We start from the raw sequence: 17487 nt of genomic DNA, 5'->3' as shown, positions 1-17487 counted from the left end.
GCCCCTCCTCTGGCTGGCAGGAAGTCCAGCCCTATTCTCTCCCCTGCTCAGCTGAAAGCTGTTTTATTGGCATAACAGGAGACAATTGGGGGGGGCAGTGTTTACACAACACTGAGGCAGGAGATTCTCAAAACAAGGATTGCAACCAGAGATAGGATGTGGGAGTACAGAACCAGCATTTGAATTACAAAATAACCGTATGCCTACAGGTGTGTATTGTCCAATCCAATTTCAAGTTGCCAGTTTGGGTTCACTAGAGGCAGGATTAGGAAGGAGGCATGGAGTTAGGTCTTGAGATGGAGTATCAGCAAAACCCCAGCCTACTGTGTCCAATACTATAAAGAACAGCCCTAGAGAAACTTGCCTTGGACACACTCAACACCATGACTGGTGGTTTATGCCTGTGATCCCAGCACTTGGCAGATGGAGGCAAGAGGTTCAAGAGTTCAAGGTCATCTTCAGCTATGTAGTAAGTTTGAGACCAGTCTGGTCATTTATGAGTCCCTGTCTTAAATAAAATATTGTACAGATAAGCATTCTGTATTTTTTTTTTACCTTCTTGCAGACATTTTAATGGACCTGATAGCAAAAATGAAGCCGAATTTTCAGCCCATGGCAGGTAAGCACCCTGGTTTGTTGTGACTCACTGATGAGGACATGGATGAGACGTTGTATAAGCCAGCCACAGGCCTCAGAATGTCATGATAATCTTCATTTGTCACATTGTGTGTGTGTGTGTGTGTGTGTGTGTGTGTGTGTGTGTGTGTGTGAGTGAGACAGAGAGAGAGAGAGAGACAGACAGACAGACAGACAGACACACACACACACACACACACACACACACACACACTGAGATATGTAATGTACATGTGCACACGTGTGGAGGTTGGAAGATGATGTCCTGTACCTTCTATCACTCTCTACCGTGTGTGAACATGGGGTTTATTAATTGGCTAGACTGAGTGGCCAACAAGCCTTCAGGATAGTCCTGTCTCCCCAGTCATTGCTGGGATTACAGGTTTGTGCCACTGCCCTTGTCTTTTTTGTTTGTTTTGGTTTGTTTTTTGAGACAGAGTCTCACTGTATAGCCTTGGCTGTTCTAGAACCCACTCTGTAGACCAGGATGGTCTCAAAGAGATCTGCCTGCCTCTACCTCCTGAGTGCTGGGATTAAAAGAGTGCACCACCACGCCCTGCTGTGCCTGGCTTTTTAAGTAGGTGTTGGGGATCTGATCTCGGGTCCTCATGCTTGAGTAGCCTATAGAATTAATAAACTCCATGTTCACACACTGATGGAGCCATCTCCCCAGCCTCATCATAGTTTTCTGACAGATGAGGCAACTGAGCATCCTGGGCTGAGAGAGAAACCTGGACTGGAAGGTGTGTGTGTGTGTGTGTGTGTGTGTGTGTGTGTGTGTGTGTGTGTGTGTTGTGTTCCTTACTCTTCTAGTAATCTGTAATGGGCGAAGGGGGGGTACAAAGCCTTATCTTGAAGATCATGCTTCTGTGTCACATGGAACACGGGACGTGGGCTTCTGTTTTGTACATGCCAGTTGCCAGCCAAGGTGGGCCTGGGAGGAACATTCAGGCTCCTGAGTGGCAGGTGGGAGCATTTGCCAAGTAAAACACATGGAAGCTGGCCTGGGTATACATGGCAGTGTCAAGAAAGGAGATTTTTGTCGGGGAAGGCAATGGTTGTAGCTCCACATTCTCATGGGTGGCTATTTATCTCTTAGCAGGGGCTGGACCAGCAGCATATATGGAAACACCAGGGATGAAGGTGGATCAAGAGCTCTTGGATTTAGCGATAGCTTATGTCAAGGATCATGATGACCCCAGCATCAAGGATAAACTTTGGGCTCTGCAGCAGACTCTGGGTGCTGAGGAAGGTTTGTGCACCAGGACACACGTGCTAAGGGATGCTAAGGGGCTGGAGAGCATGGGATGGACACACAGGCAGGTGGCCTGCCATGAAGATGTGGCATTCTTTTTTCTTCACTTCTCCCTCTTCTGCAATTGAATGTGTGTGCCACTAAGCCCTGCTTCCCTGATACTTTCCGGAATGCTTTCTCTCAGAGGAAATTGCTCTACGGTACAGTCACTGCCAGGTCACTACAAGAGATGAGATGGAGAGGGCTAAACAGGGGCTCTTGGCAGGTGGCGCAGTTCCATCCTGAAATGAGTAATCATCTGGGGTTTTTTTCTTTTTTTTTTTTTGAGGCAGATGAATTTGGCCAACAGAGGCACAACTGGATTGCTGAGATAGGCCAGAATTGGAGTGAGATCTCCCCCAAGGAGAAAGAGCAGTTTCTGGAATATCTGTTCTACTGCTTCATGAGGACACCGGAGCCCGATGAAGATGAAATGTACAGCTCGAAGAGCTGGACTGTGGGTAAATGCTAGCACCATCAGACACCTCCTCTCTTGTCCCCACTGATATCCGTTACATCTTCTTACCCCTGTGGCAAGTTACCCGACAAAGGCAACTTAGAGTCCTTTATTTTCACTCACAGTTTCAGTAGATACTGTTTACCATGGCAGAAGAAGTGTGAGGCAGAGGCAGCTGATCACATTGCACCACAGTCAGGAAGGAGAGAGAGAGAGAGAGAGAGAGAGAGAGAGAGAGAGAGAGAGAGAGAGAGAGAGAGAGAGAGACAGAGAGAGAGAGACAGACAGAGACAGACAGACAGAGACAGACAGAGACAGACAGAGACAGAGACACAGACAGACAAACAGACACACACACAGACAGAAAGAGAGAGAGACAGAAAGAGAGACAGAGAGACAGAGATGGAGAGAGACAGAGACAGACAGACAGACACACAGACAGAAAGAGAGAGAGACAGAGAGAGACAGACAGACAGACACACACACACAGAGACAGACAGACAGAAAGAGACACAGACACAGACAGAGATGCAGAGAGACAGACAGCATCAGAGACAAAACAGAGATGAGCTAGAGAGAGAGAGAGAGAAGAGAGAGATAGAAAGATGGGACAGGGAGATATACACATACAGAGAGAAGAGAGACAGATGAGACACAGAGAGGAGGGACAGAGGGGGAGGAGAGAGAGAGAGAGAGAGAGAGAGAGAGAGAGAGAGAGAGAGAGAGAGAGAGAGAGAGAGAGAGGAGAGGGGAATGCTAGCGCTCAGTTCACTCTCTTTTTCATTCATCTGGTGACCCAAGCCCCTAGGACACTGCTGTCAGTTTTTGGGGTGTACCTGTGAGCCTCTCCATATTCAATGAAAACTGTCACCTTGAAGGTCAGTGCTCCACTATAGGGCTTTAGAGGAGGGACCACACACGCCATCCTATAATACTTATTTTGTACCTTTCAATTTCTGCATCTAGGTTTACTCCAGGACGTTTTTACTTTTCTGAGTAAAACTGGAATTTGCTTTTGGAGGTGGGAGTGGGGAACTGTTTACAACTTCCTCTATAAACCCGGTGAGAATGCTCCTCTCTTCGTCTCCCTAATCTGTCACGGGCTGGGGTAGGCTGTGGAGAACAAGGGGGTGATTGCAGCCCATCCCTCTCCTGAGAGTGCAGGGGTGGGGATGTGTTCACTGGTCTGAGTGGCAGAGCTTCCCCATGGTAGTGGTTCACAGTGAGAGACACATGGTCTTTTCTGTTCTTTTTTTTTCTTTTTCCTTTTTTCCAAATGGTCTTTTTTATATCAATAGAAAAATTGAGTTTTCTGAAATGTAGGTGTTTCCCCCTGACTCTGAAAAGATGTAAACATCTATTATAGTTTATCCTTTCATGATCTGACATTCATCCTTCAGATAGAATAGACACTGGATTTGGGCTTACTCTTAAGATTATTTCATAGCTCTAACAAACTTTTCTCTTCACGATGTATACATGTCCTCTTCCGAGACTATACCAACCCCAAACATTTAAAGTTCATCCACCACTCTTGTGATAAGACTATGCACAAGCAACATCTTTGTGCCTTGATACCTTTGTAGTTTAGGAAAAGGAGAGCTCTCTAGGAAGATGAGTTCCATATTATTGTCAGCTTGGTCAGTCAGCACTCTACATGGCTTGAGAAATTGTATCACTCTGTTTTCCGTGGTTATAACAAAATACCCTAGGTTGGGTACTTTATAAAGAAAAGAGGTTTGCTTAACTGACAGCATTAGAAGACGAAAGCCCAAGATGAGGAAGCCTTGCTTGTTCACGCTGTCTGATTAGGGTGCTCTTGTTACAATGTAATGTGATGGAGCAGCCTCGTGGAGAGGGGGCAGAGCCATTGATGGGTGGGCCTTATTGTAGAAATGGTTGGCTCTCTCCAGAGCTAATTCACTGCAACACAAATCCCTTCTGAGGCAGGTGTCTCCACCTTCCACTCAGCCCCTCCTTAAGCTTCCAGGGCACAGGCCTCTGAGAAGCACCCTCTAACCATGTCTAGACAATGGCAGGAATGAACTGTAGCCAGGCACGGGTCTCAGGGGTTACGTCTCTGAGCAACAGCTTTGTCTGCACAAACTGCTCCCTATACCTACCTCCTGGCCTTAGGTTAGACAAGTTCTTTTCCTGGGTTTAGGTAACATCACAGATGAGACCATGCATAGCCGGGAGTTTCTCCATCTGGTGGATGCTGGTTACGCCATCAACACTCCCTACCCACTTGTTCTGCCTCCCGTGCGTGAAGCTCACCTCATCCTCTCGTTTGACTTCAGTTCTGGGGACCCATTGGAGGTAATTGAAAAGGAACTTTCCTGTACTTGAGGGAAGGAGATGGCCCTGGGCAGAGGTGGGGCTGTCCAGGAAGAAGAACTCAGGGTCTGGCTGGGAAGTGGGTGTTGGGTAGTTGCTGTCCTGGAGCACTATGGTATGCATGCATCCCCCAACATCGTGCATGGACATAGAAAATAATAAGACATTTAAAAACTCTAAAGATGCCTGCAGGCTGGCAGGGTAGCTCAGCAGATCACGGTACTTGTTGCCGACCCGAGTTCAATCCTTCACACCCGTGTGGTAGATCTCATAAACTGACTTCTGATGCCACAGGCACACTGCAGCACATATGCACACACACACACACACGCACACGCACACACACACACACACACGCGCACGCACACACGCACAGGCACATGCACGCACACACACACACACAAATAAGTACACACACACACACACACACACACACATGCACGCGCACACACACGCGCACACACACACACACAAATAAGTACACACACACACACACACACACAAATAAGTACACACACACAAATAAATAAGTACACTTAGTATGAGTTTATATATTTTGTCTTTAAAATATACACACATAATATGCATTTGAATCCCTTATGGAATGCATATAAATACATGAAAGTGCATTTATGTTTGATCAAACTCGGATCATCAGGCTTGGCAGCAAATGCCTTCCCGCTTAGCTTTATCACTGGTGGGTAAAGGTTTATATTTTACATTTATGTTTCTTTTAGTTGGATCTGAAATGTACCCCAGAAACCCATGTTTTAAGAACTTGGTCCTTAGGGTGTAGGAATTGGGGAGTGTCAGAACACTGAGGAGATGCACACAGTGCTGCGGTTCTCAACCTTCCTAATGCTGCGACCCTGTAATACAGTTCCTCATGCTGTGGTGACCCCCAGCCATAAAGTTATTTTCATTGCTACTTCATAACTACTGTAGTTTTGCTACTGTCATGAACCATAATGTAAATATCTGTGCTTTCTGACGGTCTTAGGTGACTCCTCTGAAAGGGTCTTTTGACCCTCAAAGGGGGTGTTTTGACCCACAGCTTGCAAACCACTGGCCTAGTGGGAGATCTGTAGTTTACTGGGCTCATTTTCTCAAAGGACAGCGTGACCCTTTCCCTTTCTGCTGCCTGACTAGTGAGGTGAACAGTTTTGCTCCGTCATCTCCTCTTTACTATGTGGCCAACCGACTGTGGCCTGTGACCCAAACCAACCTTTTTTCATTGTAAGCTGATTGTCTCGGGTGTTTGCTGCAGCAGATGAAAGCCATTGTAGCCTTCAGGCTATTTAAAAGCATTTGCTCGGCCGACTTTCCATTTCTGTTCGTCAGTAATGGAAACTGGTTTTGTCTGCTACCATCCATTTTCCCCCTGTGAGGTAGATGGTAAAGAGTCTTTCAGGGAGGAAATGAGATTTGCTGGTCCCCAATATCTGTGGGTACTCCCTCATCGGAGCACACTGCCCTTCATACAGATCCTGAGGTCATTCTCAAGAAACTGTTCATTGGCTCTCATTGGATGCGAGACGTCTTCTGCTTAAACAAAACCCGGAGATAACCATGTGCTTTCTGCCCTACTCCTGTGGTCTTTGCTGAGGTTCCAGTACGTCTCAATGCTCCTTATTTTCCCCTCCTCAGACCATCAGGGCTACAGCAGACTACTGCCAATGCCATGCGATCCCCTTCCCTGAAGTGAGGGAGGATCAGCTGAAGGAGTGGGCCCAAGCCCCAGCGAGCTGCTACGTCCTCAGAGGAGAAACAGGGCCTGTTGTCATGCACTTTACTCTGTTCAACAAAGACAACTGTGGAGGTAGGTGTGTGAGGAAGAGCAGGGTATGGAGTCCTGGGATCTGGGCTAGCAGAGCAGCAGCTTAGGGGGCACCTGGTCCACATTTCAACATCTAAAGCTCAAGAGGCTGAGTAGGAAGCCTCATGTTGTCCACCCTGTGGCCTCCAAAAGGGTGCCATGTTTTCTGTTTTTTTTTTTTTTTTTGTCTTGGACATTTCTGCCTGTTGCCTCTTTTTGTTGGGATGTTCTTGTTCTACCTGGAAGTCTGCCTTCTCCCACCTGGGCATCCACAATCGTCATACAGTCCTGGGGGAACAATTCTAGGTGGGGCTCAGCATGTGGCATGATGGTTCTGTCAGTCTCAGCCCTGCTGTTTACCACCCTGAACTCGCTGGGCCGCTCTACCACTCTGCTGCCTTTGGAGTGGGGTTTTCTATAAGGGATAAAGTATAAAGCATATCTTTTTTTTTCTTCCTATAGATAGGGTCTCATTATTATCACCCAGGCTGGCTTTGAACTCAGCATCACATTCCCTCAACCTTCCAAGTGCTGAGATTGCACATGTGAGTCATATATGGTGTCGGATGTTCTTTCTGCTGGCCAAAGAGGACAGAGACATTGGATCTTCTGGGGCTAGATTTACAGAGTGTTTTGAATCACCTGACACAATGGGAACTGAAGTTCAGTCCTCTGAAAGAGCTCTATAAGTTTCGTGGATCTATTTTCCAGCCCCTGTTAATTTTATTTTTATTTTTTTTTATTTTTTAATGTGCATAGTTGTTTTATTATTCAATGAAGTTAACAGGAACATTTGTTTTAAGATATTAATCCAAGCAGCACTTGTAATGATAGATGGTTATGCTTGAAATTACATCAGTGCCCTGGCATTACTCTTTATTAGTGATGACCATGTCTGTCCCATCATTATTATAAAATTAGACCCAATAGGTCTTTAAAAAGAAGTGGTAAGGAGAAAAATTGAGAGTGTAGGGAGATAAAAATGAGAAGAATTGATCAAGCAGAATGAATATGATTAAAAGTCATTGTATGGAAATCTCAAGTTATTAATAGGAATATAACTTTAAGCAATAACTAGTTTAGTAAAATATAATGAAAATAGGCTTGTAGTAGTTAAGCTTTACTGTTTTTGCATGGTTTAATGATTTTACTACAGGGTCACTTGGCTCCCTAATTTCTGGGCTTGGTGCAATAGAAACAGGGTTTTGGGGTCAAATACAGGGTAGAGCAGTGTGCAGCTCAGTTTATGGATAGTGAGAGACAGGGAACAAATCCTCCAGATGGAGGTCATACATTCTAAGATTTCATCATACCTGAATATGTCAGGAAATTATGAACATGTCATTTGGTTAATCATTTATAAATAAGGTCATATCCTGCACAATTCAATTGCTTTCTAAACTTCCTTCCCACAACCACTGGCTGAATTGAGGGACCAGCCTTCCAGACATGACTTTTTCAGGGATATTTCAAATCCCATAGATATATTTTTTTTTGTTTAAAGTTACTGAAATACACACCAACATTCTCATTTAATGATGAGATTTGCAAGAATAACTAGTCAACTAACAACAACAACAAAAAAAACTAGTCAATAATATCACTTTTGTGGCAGCCATCGAGACAACAATAAACTAAAACTCTCAACTTTAGCATATTGTAGACTCAGGCCTCTCAGTCTGAGGTCTTGGTTCTCTCTTATCAATAACCATCTAAAGGGCTTTCGAATACCATTGCCTTGGTAATTGGAATGGGATAGAGCAGAAGTGTCTTGTCTCATTCAAGCTCCTCCTGTGAGCCACACTGCATTGACGGTTAATTTTATTTTTAAGACAGGGCTCTCACTATTCAGCTTAGCCTCAGCTCGAACTCATAATTCTCCAGTCTTGGTTTCCAAGTGTTACAATGATAGGTATGCACCATCATGCCTTGTTTTATTTTATTTTTTTAAAGATGTTTTATGTGTATGGGTATTTTTTGTCTGCATGTATGTATGTGCAGCATGTGCATGCCGGTACCCAAGGAGGCCAGTAGAGGGCATCAGATCCTATAGAACGGGAGTTAAAGATAGTTGTGTACCACCACCATGGATGCTGGGAATTAAGCCTGTGTCCTCTGGAAAGCAGCTATTTCTTCTAACTGCTGAGCTGTCTCTTCAGCCCCTATCTTCCTTCTTTTAACAAGTATTAGTCACCTGCATCAGCCATCGTCCCAGGCAGTGCAGATTAATATGGAAAAGGAGACATTCTCTCTCCTTTGTGCAGGTATGGAGACTAGATAGTAAAACATATGCTTCATTTCATAAAGTGCTCTATACCAGCACCTCTATTTATAAAGCCAAGTGGTGGGCCAGCTGGGTTTGGCCTACAAAAATAGTTTACCAACCCCTGACATAAATGGATACAACCCAACCTGACATATGTTTTTCTTGGCTTGGTTCCATTTCAGATAACATTGAGACATGGAGACAAAAGTATGACACAATGAAACTATCTGACACCTACACACCAGACTTGGTGAAGGATTTGCTAAAGATGTCTAGAGAGAATGTCTGGAAAAACAGAGATAATATCCTTAATGAGATGAGGAGAGTGGCTGGGTGAGTGTCAGCTCTGATCCTGAGTTGGAGCTAGGGGGATATCTGTTGTAGAGCTGACTTTCAGTTGTCTGATGTAAGGGTTGTGGATATGGTTGGCAATTGAGCTCCTGTCTAGAATCTTCCAGGACGGCTCGAGGGAGTGTCTCTCATCTAGTATCCCCAAGGGAGGGGTTGGGGATATGGCTCAATGGTAGATGCCCTGCCAAGAGCCCTCCAGCGCTCAATGGTAGAGTACTTATTTAATGTGTAGGAAACCCTGGCTTCCATCCTCTGTACTAAAAATGAACAGTTATGGGAAGAGAGAATCCATTTCTTCCTACTTGAGCTTGGATCTGTGTAGGGGAGAAGAAAGGCAGTGGGAAGTGCTGGAGTGGTTTTATGAAGCACAAAGCAGAGTGCACTAGGTTGTTATGGGAGTCGGGGCTGCCTAGGGGGGCCAAATAACCGAGGATTTTCTATTAACCAAAGAGCATGTATTGAGTGACCACCCCTATCAAGGCCCTTAACAACTAACAGTGAGTCCTCACTCATGGCCCCTGGCCTCAGAAATGTCTATCAGATGGCGTTCAGCGTTGCTTTTCATTCTGCTCTCAGGAAACCTAGGACCTTCCCAAGGGTGTATATGGAGGACAGCTCAGGCGACACAGTACAGGATGTCCAAGGCTCTCGGACTGTGGAGATCAAGATATCTAATGACACAGGCATAACATTCAAGAATCCCTTGTAAGTTTCAACCTTGTCTTGTCTTCCCAAATCCTGCCCCTAGACATCCCCATTTTCATTATGTACTAGACATTTCTGGTTTAGAGACAAGGCCTAGCATGTGACGGCAGATCAGGTAGATACAGACAGGTTAAACCTCAGCTTTCCTTTTAATAAAAATCTCATAGCATGTGTGCTAACAGGCTAAGGTAAGTTTGTAATGATCTTACTTTTAAAAACTGATTTGCTTATCCTATATGTATAAGTATTTTCCCCTGCATATATGGACTTGTACCATGTGTGCTGTGGAGGATGGAAGAGGGCATTGGATCCCTTGGAACTGGAGTTACAGGTGGTTGTGAGCTGCTATGTGTGTGCTGGGAATCCAACCTGGGTCCTCTGTAAGTACAGCTAGTGCTAGTAACTGCTAAGACAACAGTCTTACTTTAAAAAATGTAATACTTAGGCCAGGTGCAATGGTGCATGCCTTTAATTCCAGCACTGGAAAGGCTGAAGCAGGTGGAGTTCAAGGCCAGCCAGGTCTACAAAGAAAGTCCAGGAAGCCAGGACTATGAGAGAAACCCTGTCTTGAAAAACCAAAACCCAACCTAACCCAACCCAACCCAACCAACCAACCAACCAACCAACCAACCAATCAAATAAACAAAAAAGGAATACTTTTAATTTTTCTTTGAGAATTTTGATCATATTTGTTCTGCAAAACCTCCTCCAATCCTTCCCAGATTCCCCCAGATCCCTCTCTAGACTTCATGTTCTATTTTTTTATTACCTACTTAGTTCATTTGGTGATACCCATATGGGTATTGGGGTGGAGGGTCATCCATTGGAGATTGGTCTGTAGACCTACCAGGAAGACACCTTAAAGAAACTAGACCTTCTCTCTTCTAGAAACTTTCAATTTGTAATTAGCTCCTCATGTAGGGGTATGAGCTTGGGTGTTCCTCCCCAACCCTGTATAGGCCTTTGACTGGCTTGATAAGGAACCCCAGCTGTAAGTTCATGAATGTAGCAGCAGTGCTGTACTTTCTCATTCTCTCAGACTCTTGTGGTTTTCTTTAACATGGGAGGAGTTGCCACGTCACATGGCAGAGACGAACATAGTTTCTCCCAGCTGCCACTGTTCACGGGCAATGAACTTGGTTTTCTTGTTATCAAGCACTTAAATGGTGAACTGGGCGAATCCGGTTGCATAGCACAGGGAAAAGAGGGCTAGCCATAAAGTCTGTGGCATCACACAAGGCGTTCCACATAAAACAAAACCACATGCAAAGAATCTCGAGTAGAATGGCTTTGGCCTGTTGAATAAGCAAGAAGAAAGCTGTTATTGACGGCTCAGTCTGAAGGTGCAGAGAACACAGAGTGAAATATGTTGTGGATTCTGACAGGCCTAATCTGACGTAGGTTAAATAGTTAACTTCTTGCCTAGATCTGAACAGTTGTCCCTAGACTTGACATCATTAGATAGACAAATACTTACACAATAGGCATAGATTATGGGAATGCCTCTGAAGGAGTGAAGCTGGGATCAGTTCTAGGTATTCTTGTGGAATAAGGGATTGTCTTTCTTCAAACCCACTCAACAATCTCTAGAGGCCTCCAGATCTTCCATTCTCCTCTGACATGCAAGATCACCTACGTAGACCAATAGTGACCTGTACCTCCTCTTTCCCAGGTACTACTTGCAGAGTGGGAATGTATTAGTGGACCCACCACCTGTGCTCTCTCCAGAGTCCACCATCAACTGTTCTTTTGAGAGGAAGAGCTGCAGCTTCCAGGGCACTGTGGGCCTACTGGTCTACCAGGGCCCAAGTGTCCACCTGGCCTTGATGTTCTCTGTTCCCTTCAACTATGCCCTTCACAGAATTGAGTTTGCCATAGCCATTATAACTGAACCAGTCTCCAGGGACCTGGAGAGTATCTTTGACAGCATTCAGGGAAATGGGTCTCCAGAGATAAAGGTGGCAAAGCATGTTCTCCAGATCCCCCAGGGGACCCTGAAGATAGAACACGACTCCTTGATCATCACAGCCATCATGTCCAACATCCATGTGACTAAAATGGATATAATGGTTGAGACCAAAACCTCTTAAATTTTTCTCTCATCCTTCTATAGCTGCCCATTTTATACTCCCTGTCAGACTGGTTGGCTCTGTAAAAAGAAGAGACCTTAGCTTAAATAATGGCCTGTCCCCGCCAAGCCAAAAAACGTTCTGTAAAAGCTTGCTGCTTGGCCAACAGATTAATGATACATTTATTAGTCCTTCACCACTCTCTTGCATCCCGTGCCACCCTTGATGTACTTGGTATTTCTTCTTTTTCCAACATGCTGTTGTGGCTTGCATTCTCTCTCAACACCTTCCCTTCACTCTGATTCAGGTAGATACTTTCCCTGCTTGTCTTATCAGCTGCCTCAGCCCCTCCTTCCTGCTTGCCTCCTCCCTCTCCTTTCCATCCCTTCCACCTGTAACTCAGTGGCCGAGTTTGAAGGATCTACATGGGCAAGTCCCTTCACATGTGTGCCTCACTCACTTTCATCATTTGTGGAATAGATGATGTGGCTGGGTCCTGGGAGGCTCAGCTGAATTAAATCCTAAGATCTTAGATGAGCTTTGGTTCAGACAAAATTTTCAAGAGGCATTACTCATTTTTCCCCAAATTATTGTCTTTAGATGGCATTCAAGATAGTGGGGTTCATCATGGCATTCCCCACTATGTCATTTTGGCCCCACTTTTTTCTTATGTGGGTGTTTTTTCCTCCTTTAAAAAATCCCCTCCAGGGCTAGAGAGATGGTTCAGTGGTTAAGAGTGCTGCTTGCTCTTCCAGAGGTCCTTAGTTCAATTCCCAGCAACCACATGGTGGCTCACAACCATCTATTCCCTCTTCGGCAGATGAAGCACTCATATGCAATAAATAAAATAAAAAAATCTTTTAATAAATCCCCTCCTGGTTTTGTATCATAGATATGTACGTATGCATCAATGTGTATTTTAATTTAAATTCTGCATATAAAAGAAGACATGCAACATTGTCTTCTTTTCTCCCCCAATTTCCCTATTGTCCTCTACTTCTTTGGACTCCTTTCCTTCCGTAACCTTGTCCGCCTTTCATGTTTATTACATATGTCTATGTAGAGATAGAGAAGAGAAAGATAGATATGGTAGATACAAGGTAATTAGATAAGGTAGGTAATGAGATAGATGATAAATTCAGGGTAGATAGATAATATAGATAGATGACAAATAGATGATAGGTGAAAAATAGTAGGTAGGTAGCTATTACACTTATGAAGGAAACATGATGCTAGTCTTTTTGAGGCTGGCTTAAACTGCTTAACATGATGGGTTCCAAGTCTGTCCATTTTTCTAAAGTGTAACTTCACTCTTCTTGATGGCTCAATAAACATTAAACGCTGTTATGAATTCAATGGTTTATTTTTTACAAAACGTGTTTGTGGAGATGACCTTAAAAGGAAATGAGGAATTTACAGATGTCAAGAAATTAAGATAAACTGATTAGGTGGGTGCTAATCCACTATGACCATTGCCCTCATAGAAAGAGGGTTTGAACATGTAGGCAGATGTGCATGCAGGTACTGGGCTATGAGACCATGAAGGATGAAGTTACCATGTTGCACACATGAGGCAAGAAACAGCAAAGATGATCAGTGAATGATTGGTTGTCCTGATACTGACCTGAGGTAAAAGAGTCTGGGCTCAGAATCCTTTGTTGCACTGGACCATTGTCTTCTTGGTCTCTTTAAAGTTCAGCGAGGTCCTCAGTCTTTCATTCAGTCTGTGACCTTGACCTTTTGAAGCTTTTTTGTTTTGTTTTTATTAATTTATCCATATTACATCTCAATGGTTATCCCATCCCTTGTATCCTCCCATTCCTCCCTCCCTCCCATTTTCCCCTTACTCCCCTCCCCTATGACTGTGGCTGAGGGGGATTACCTCCCCCTGTATATGCTCATAGGGTATCAAGTCTCTTCTTGGTAGCCTCCTGTCCTTTTTGAAGTTTTTAGATTAGTTGCTTTTGTAGTTTTGATGGTTGCCTATGATTGAAATTAGGGACATCATAGAAGTGATGAATACCGTGTCCCTTTAAAAAAAGTGTATGCAGATGTGAGTGTGGCATATGGTATGTGTGCATGTGTGTGTATGGGTGCAGATATCTGTGTGTGTGCTTGCAGAGGCCAGAGGTGGACATCTGTTATGCTGCTCTCTCATTCTTCACCTTATTCCTGTGAGACAGTGTCTGTCCATTGAACTCGGAGCTAGACTTGCGGCCTGCAAGCTCCAGTGACCATCCTGTCTGTTCTTCCACAGCACTGGGATGACAAACAAGGGGAAGCCTAGCTTTCTGTGTGAGTGCTGAGGTCATGCTGTTACCCACTGAGCCATCTCTCCACCCTACTTTTGTTCTTTTTGCAGCCTCTTGGGAGATACATCATTTTGAATAGTTAAGTAACTCAGGATATTTATTTTGGTATCATAAGATGCACCCACCAGAGATCTTCACTCTAAATGTATCCCTTGCAAATTGCTAGAGTTTGCCCAGAGTACTGCAAAGTCGTGGGTTCCATCCCCAGTACTGGAAGGAAGGGAGAGAAGAGGGAAGGGAAATTGGTATTTTGTATGGAGATGTTTGGAGATACCTTACTTTTTGATATACTTTCCATTTGTCTTTAATTTATATTAACAAGGACTTGCTTTTCTGTAATACCCTACATTATTGACATTTATTTTCAAAATTCCCAGCACAGTCATGCAACTCTGTGATGCTGAGCTCTGGGTTCTTCTGGCATGTTCCATGATTCTCTGAGCAATCCCGTGCTTTGATGCCTCAGACTTCCCTTGCACATTTCCTTTTTAGGTCATGGATTTCACTACTCTTCAAGGGGCCTTAGTTCCTTTCAGTGAATAATCGTATTTGTAAGTCAAGACCTGATACTGGAGGTACTCAGTATGCCAGAGTCACAACGTCTATGTCCCCTGCGTGGAAAGCGCTAGGGCCACAAAGGGCACTAGAATGGTGGTTTAGATGGGAAATGCCTGCCACAGTCTCAGGCATTTGAACCCTTGCCTCCAGGTGGTGGTACTGTTCTGGGGAGGTTTAGGCGGTGCATCCTTGCTGAAAGAAGCCGGTCACTGGCGGCATCGCTAGAGGGTGGACTTTGAGATTAAAAAGCCTCCTCTGCTTCTAGTTTGCTTTCTCCACTTTGTACTTTATGGATCAAGATGTGAACTCTCAGCTTCACATTCCAGCCACCATGCTCTCTCTACCATTATGGACTCTTAAATGTAAGATTAAATAAAACAAACAAACAAAAAGATTAAATAAAACCTTTCTTCTCTAAGGAACTATGGTCATGGTGTTTTATCACAGCAACCGAAAAAAAAACTAAGACACACACTGAAGTTTTGTGTTCATGTTGAAATCCATGAAAACACACACACACACACACACACACACACACACACACACACACACACATTATATATTATTACAGCCCAATACTCTGAGGCTCTTTCTGTCTTTCTCCTATTAATAGCTCCCTTTTCCAACAGCAAGAGATCTGGCAGCTGTTAGGTCACAATCCTTCTAATTGCATTCTCTCTCTTCTAGACATTAGGCCCCACCCTCCAACTTTTGGGACAGAGTTGATTATAAAACAAGCAAACAGACCAACAAAGCAACAAGAGGAAGCATGCTTCACTTTCAGCCCCTCACCTTTGTAGTTGTGAATAAAATCAAGACAACCTTCAATGGCAGCTAGTCTTCATCAGTGTCTTCCTGAATTATGCCTATAGGCTAGTCTAGGTTAATGTGGTAGTTAGTTTTTATTGTCAGCCTGACATAACATAGAATTGCCTGGGAAGGGAGAGCCCTAACTGAAGAATTGTCTCCATCAAATTGGCCTGTGGCCATGTCTGAGAGGAACTGTCTTGTTTGGTGATTTATGTGGAAGGGCCCATCTCACTGAGTGTGGTGCCAACCCTGAGCAGGTATAGTTATAGTTATAGTACCTTTGTGAGTAGACATTCCTTAGACTGTGGTGGGCTATAATATTGTGTATATACATATATATGTATATATAGACATGTGTAAATATTAATATGTACTTATATAATTACACAAAGAATATGCAAAATTTCCATAGGTAGACTTCCACCAAGATAACTACCTACAAGCCATACCCTGGATATTGCCTTCAAATCATCCACACCCTCTCACTTCCAGGGCTCATGTACTAGCCTGTTTTCCATTACTGTTACAATGTGTCTGAAGCTAGGAACTCACTAGAGAAATTATGCTTATATAACTCAAAGTTTTGGGTGTTTAAAGGCATGGTATTTATAAGGAATAGGTATTGGTGAGAGCTTCCTTGGTTGTATCATCTGGCAGACAAGATAATGCAGGGTAGAATGAAGAAGAAGAAGAAGAAGAAAGAGAAAGAGAGAGAGAGAGAGAGAGAGAGAGAGAGAGAGAGAGAGAGAGACAGACAGACAGACAGACAGACAGACAGACAGACAGACAGACGAGACACAGATAAGAGAACAGTGATATAGGAAATCAGCCTGGAGTGGTCAGGCTCATTTTTTTCCTCTCTTAAATTAATCAGTTTAATTATTCATTTTACATTCCAATTGCAACCCCCATCCTCCTCCTTCTGGTCCCACTTTCCTTCCCTCTTCTCCATGTTCCTCTCCCCCCTCAGAAAATAGGAGCCCCTCACCTTGACCTACACATCTCAGCATACCAAGTCATATCAGGATTGAGTGGGCCCTCTACTACAGTAGCCTGGTAAGGAAGCCCTGCCAGGGGAAGTAACTGAAAAGCATACCAGAAAGTCCATGTCAGAGACAGCCCCTGCTCCCCTTACTAGGGAACCCACTTGAAGACCAAGCTGCTCATCTGCTACATATGTGTAGGAGGCCTAGGTCCAGTTCATATATGGTTCTTGGTTGGTGTTTCAGTCTCTGTAGGCACCTCTGGGCCCGGGTTAGTTGGTTATATTGGTCTTCTTGTGGAGCTACTCTTCTGAGTCCTTCTATCCTTCCTCCTCCTCTTCTACAAGGCTCTCTGCTCTTCGCCCAATGTTTGGCTGTGAGGTTCAGCATATATTTCAATTTTTTTTTGCTGGGTGGAGCCTGAGACTCCCGTTTGCAGGTATAGCAGAGTGTTCTTGTTAGTGTCAGGGTTGGCTCTCTTGCGTAGTGTGGCCAGGCATTAGTCGGACATTCCCTCAATCTCTGCTCTTTATTTATCCCTGCACACATTGCAGACAGGGTAAATTTTAGGTAGAAGTTTTTGTGGATGGGTTGGTGTTCCCCTCCCTCTCCTAGGAGTACTGTCTGATTAGAGGGTGGCCCATTCAGTCTCCAAGTCTGCTGCTAGTAGAGGTCTCAGCTAGCCACCCCTGTATTCTCCCAGGAGCCTGCCCTGTTGTGAGTCTCCATCCTGTCTCAGAGGTGCCCCAGGCCATGGTTTCTCTTCTCTCTGCAAGCCCTCTGTCCTCCTGCTCCCCCCACTTTCATTCCCTTCCACGCTTTCTTTCCTATCCTGTTTTTTCTCTTCAAGCACCAGGCTCATTTTTTTTTAAAAGTAAAAGTTTGCTTTTTTT

General features: G+C 44.3%; 1 protein-coding gene across 5 annotated transcripts in view; it reads left to right on the top strand.

Moving 5' to 3' along the window:
• The window catches only part of PLA2G4C (phospholipase A2 group IVC), a 43063-nt gene extending 29783 nt beyond the window's left edge, over nucleotides 1-13280 (top strand). For 3 of the 5 annotated variants that reach the window (XM_084770120.1, XM_084770117.1, XM_084770121.1), the window contains exons 9-17: nucleotides 566-619; nucleotides 1736-1888; nucleotides 2224-2391; nucleotides 3354-3449; nucleotides 4552-4706; nucleotides 6372-6543; nucleotides 8989-9139; nucleotides 9734-9862; nucleotides 11535-13280. In XM_084770120.1, coding sequence (XP_084626246.1) covers nucleotides 566-619; nucleotides 1736-1888; nucleotides 2224-2391; nucleotides 3354-3449; nucleotides 4552-4706; nucleotides 6372-6543; nucleotides 8989-9139; nucleotides 9734-9862; nucleotides 11535-11952 — 1496 coding nt within the window. In that variant the 3' untranslated portion in view covers nucleotides 11953-13280. The remainder of the gene's footprint in view (nucleotides 1-565; nucleotides 620-1735; nucleotides 1889-2223; nucleotides 2392-3353; nucleotides 3450-4551; nucleotides 4707-6371; nucleotides 6544-8988; nucleotides 9140-9733; nucleotides 9863-11534) is intronic. The other 2 variants (XM_084770118.1, XM_084770119.1) reach the window with 2 other exon arrangements.
• Nucleotides 13281-17487: the final 4207 nt, after the last annotated feature.

This window comes from Acomys minous (assembly GCF_964271855.1).
Source record: "Acomys minous genome assembly, chromosome: 20".
NCBI classification, from domain to species: domain Eukaryota; kingdom Metazoa; phylum Chordata; class Mammalia; order Rodentia; family Muridae; genus Acomys; species Acomys minous.
The sequence above is the reverse complement of the archived record's forward strand: the minus strand, read 5'-3'. Positions and strand labels throughout refer to the sequence as shown.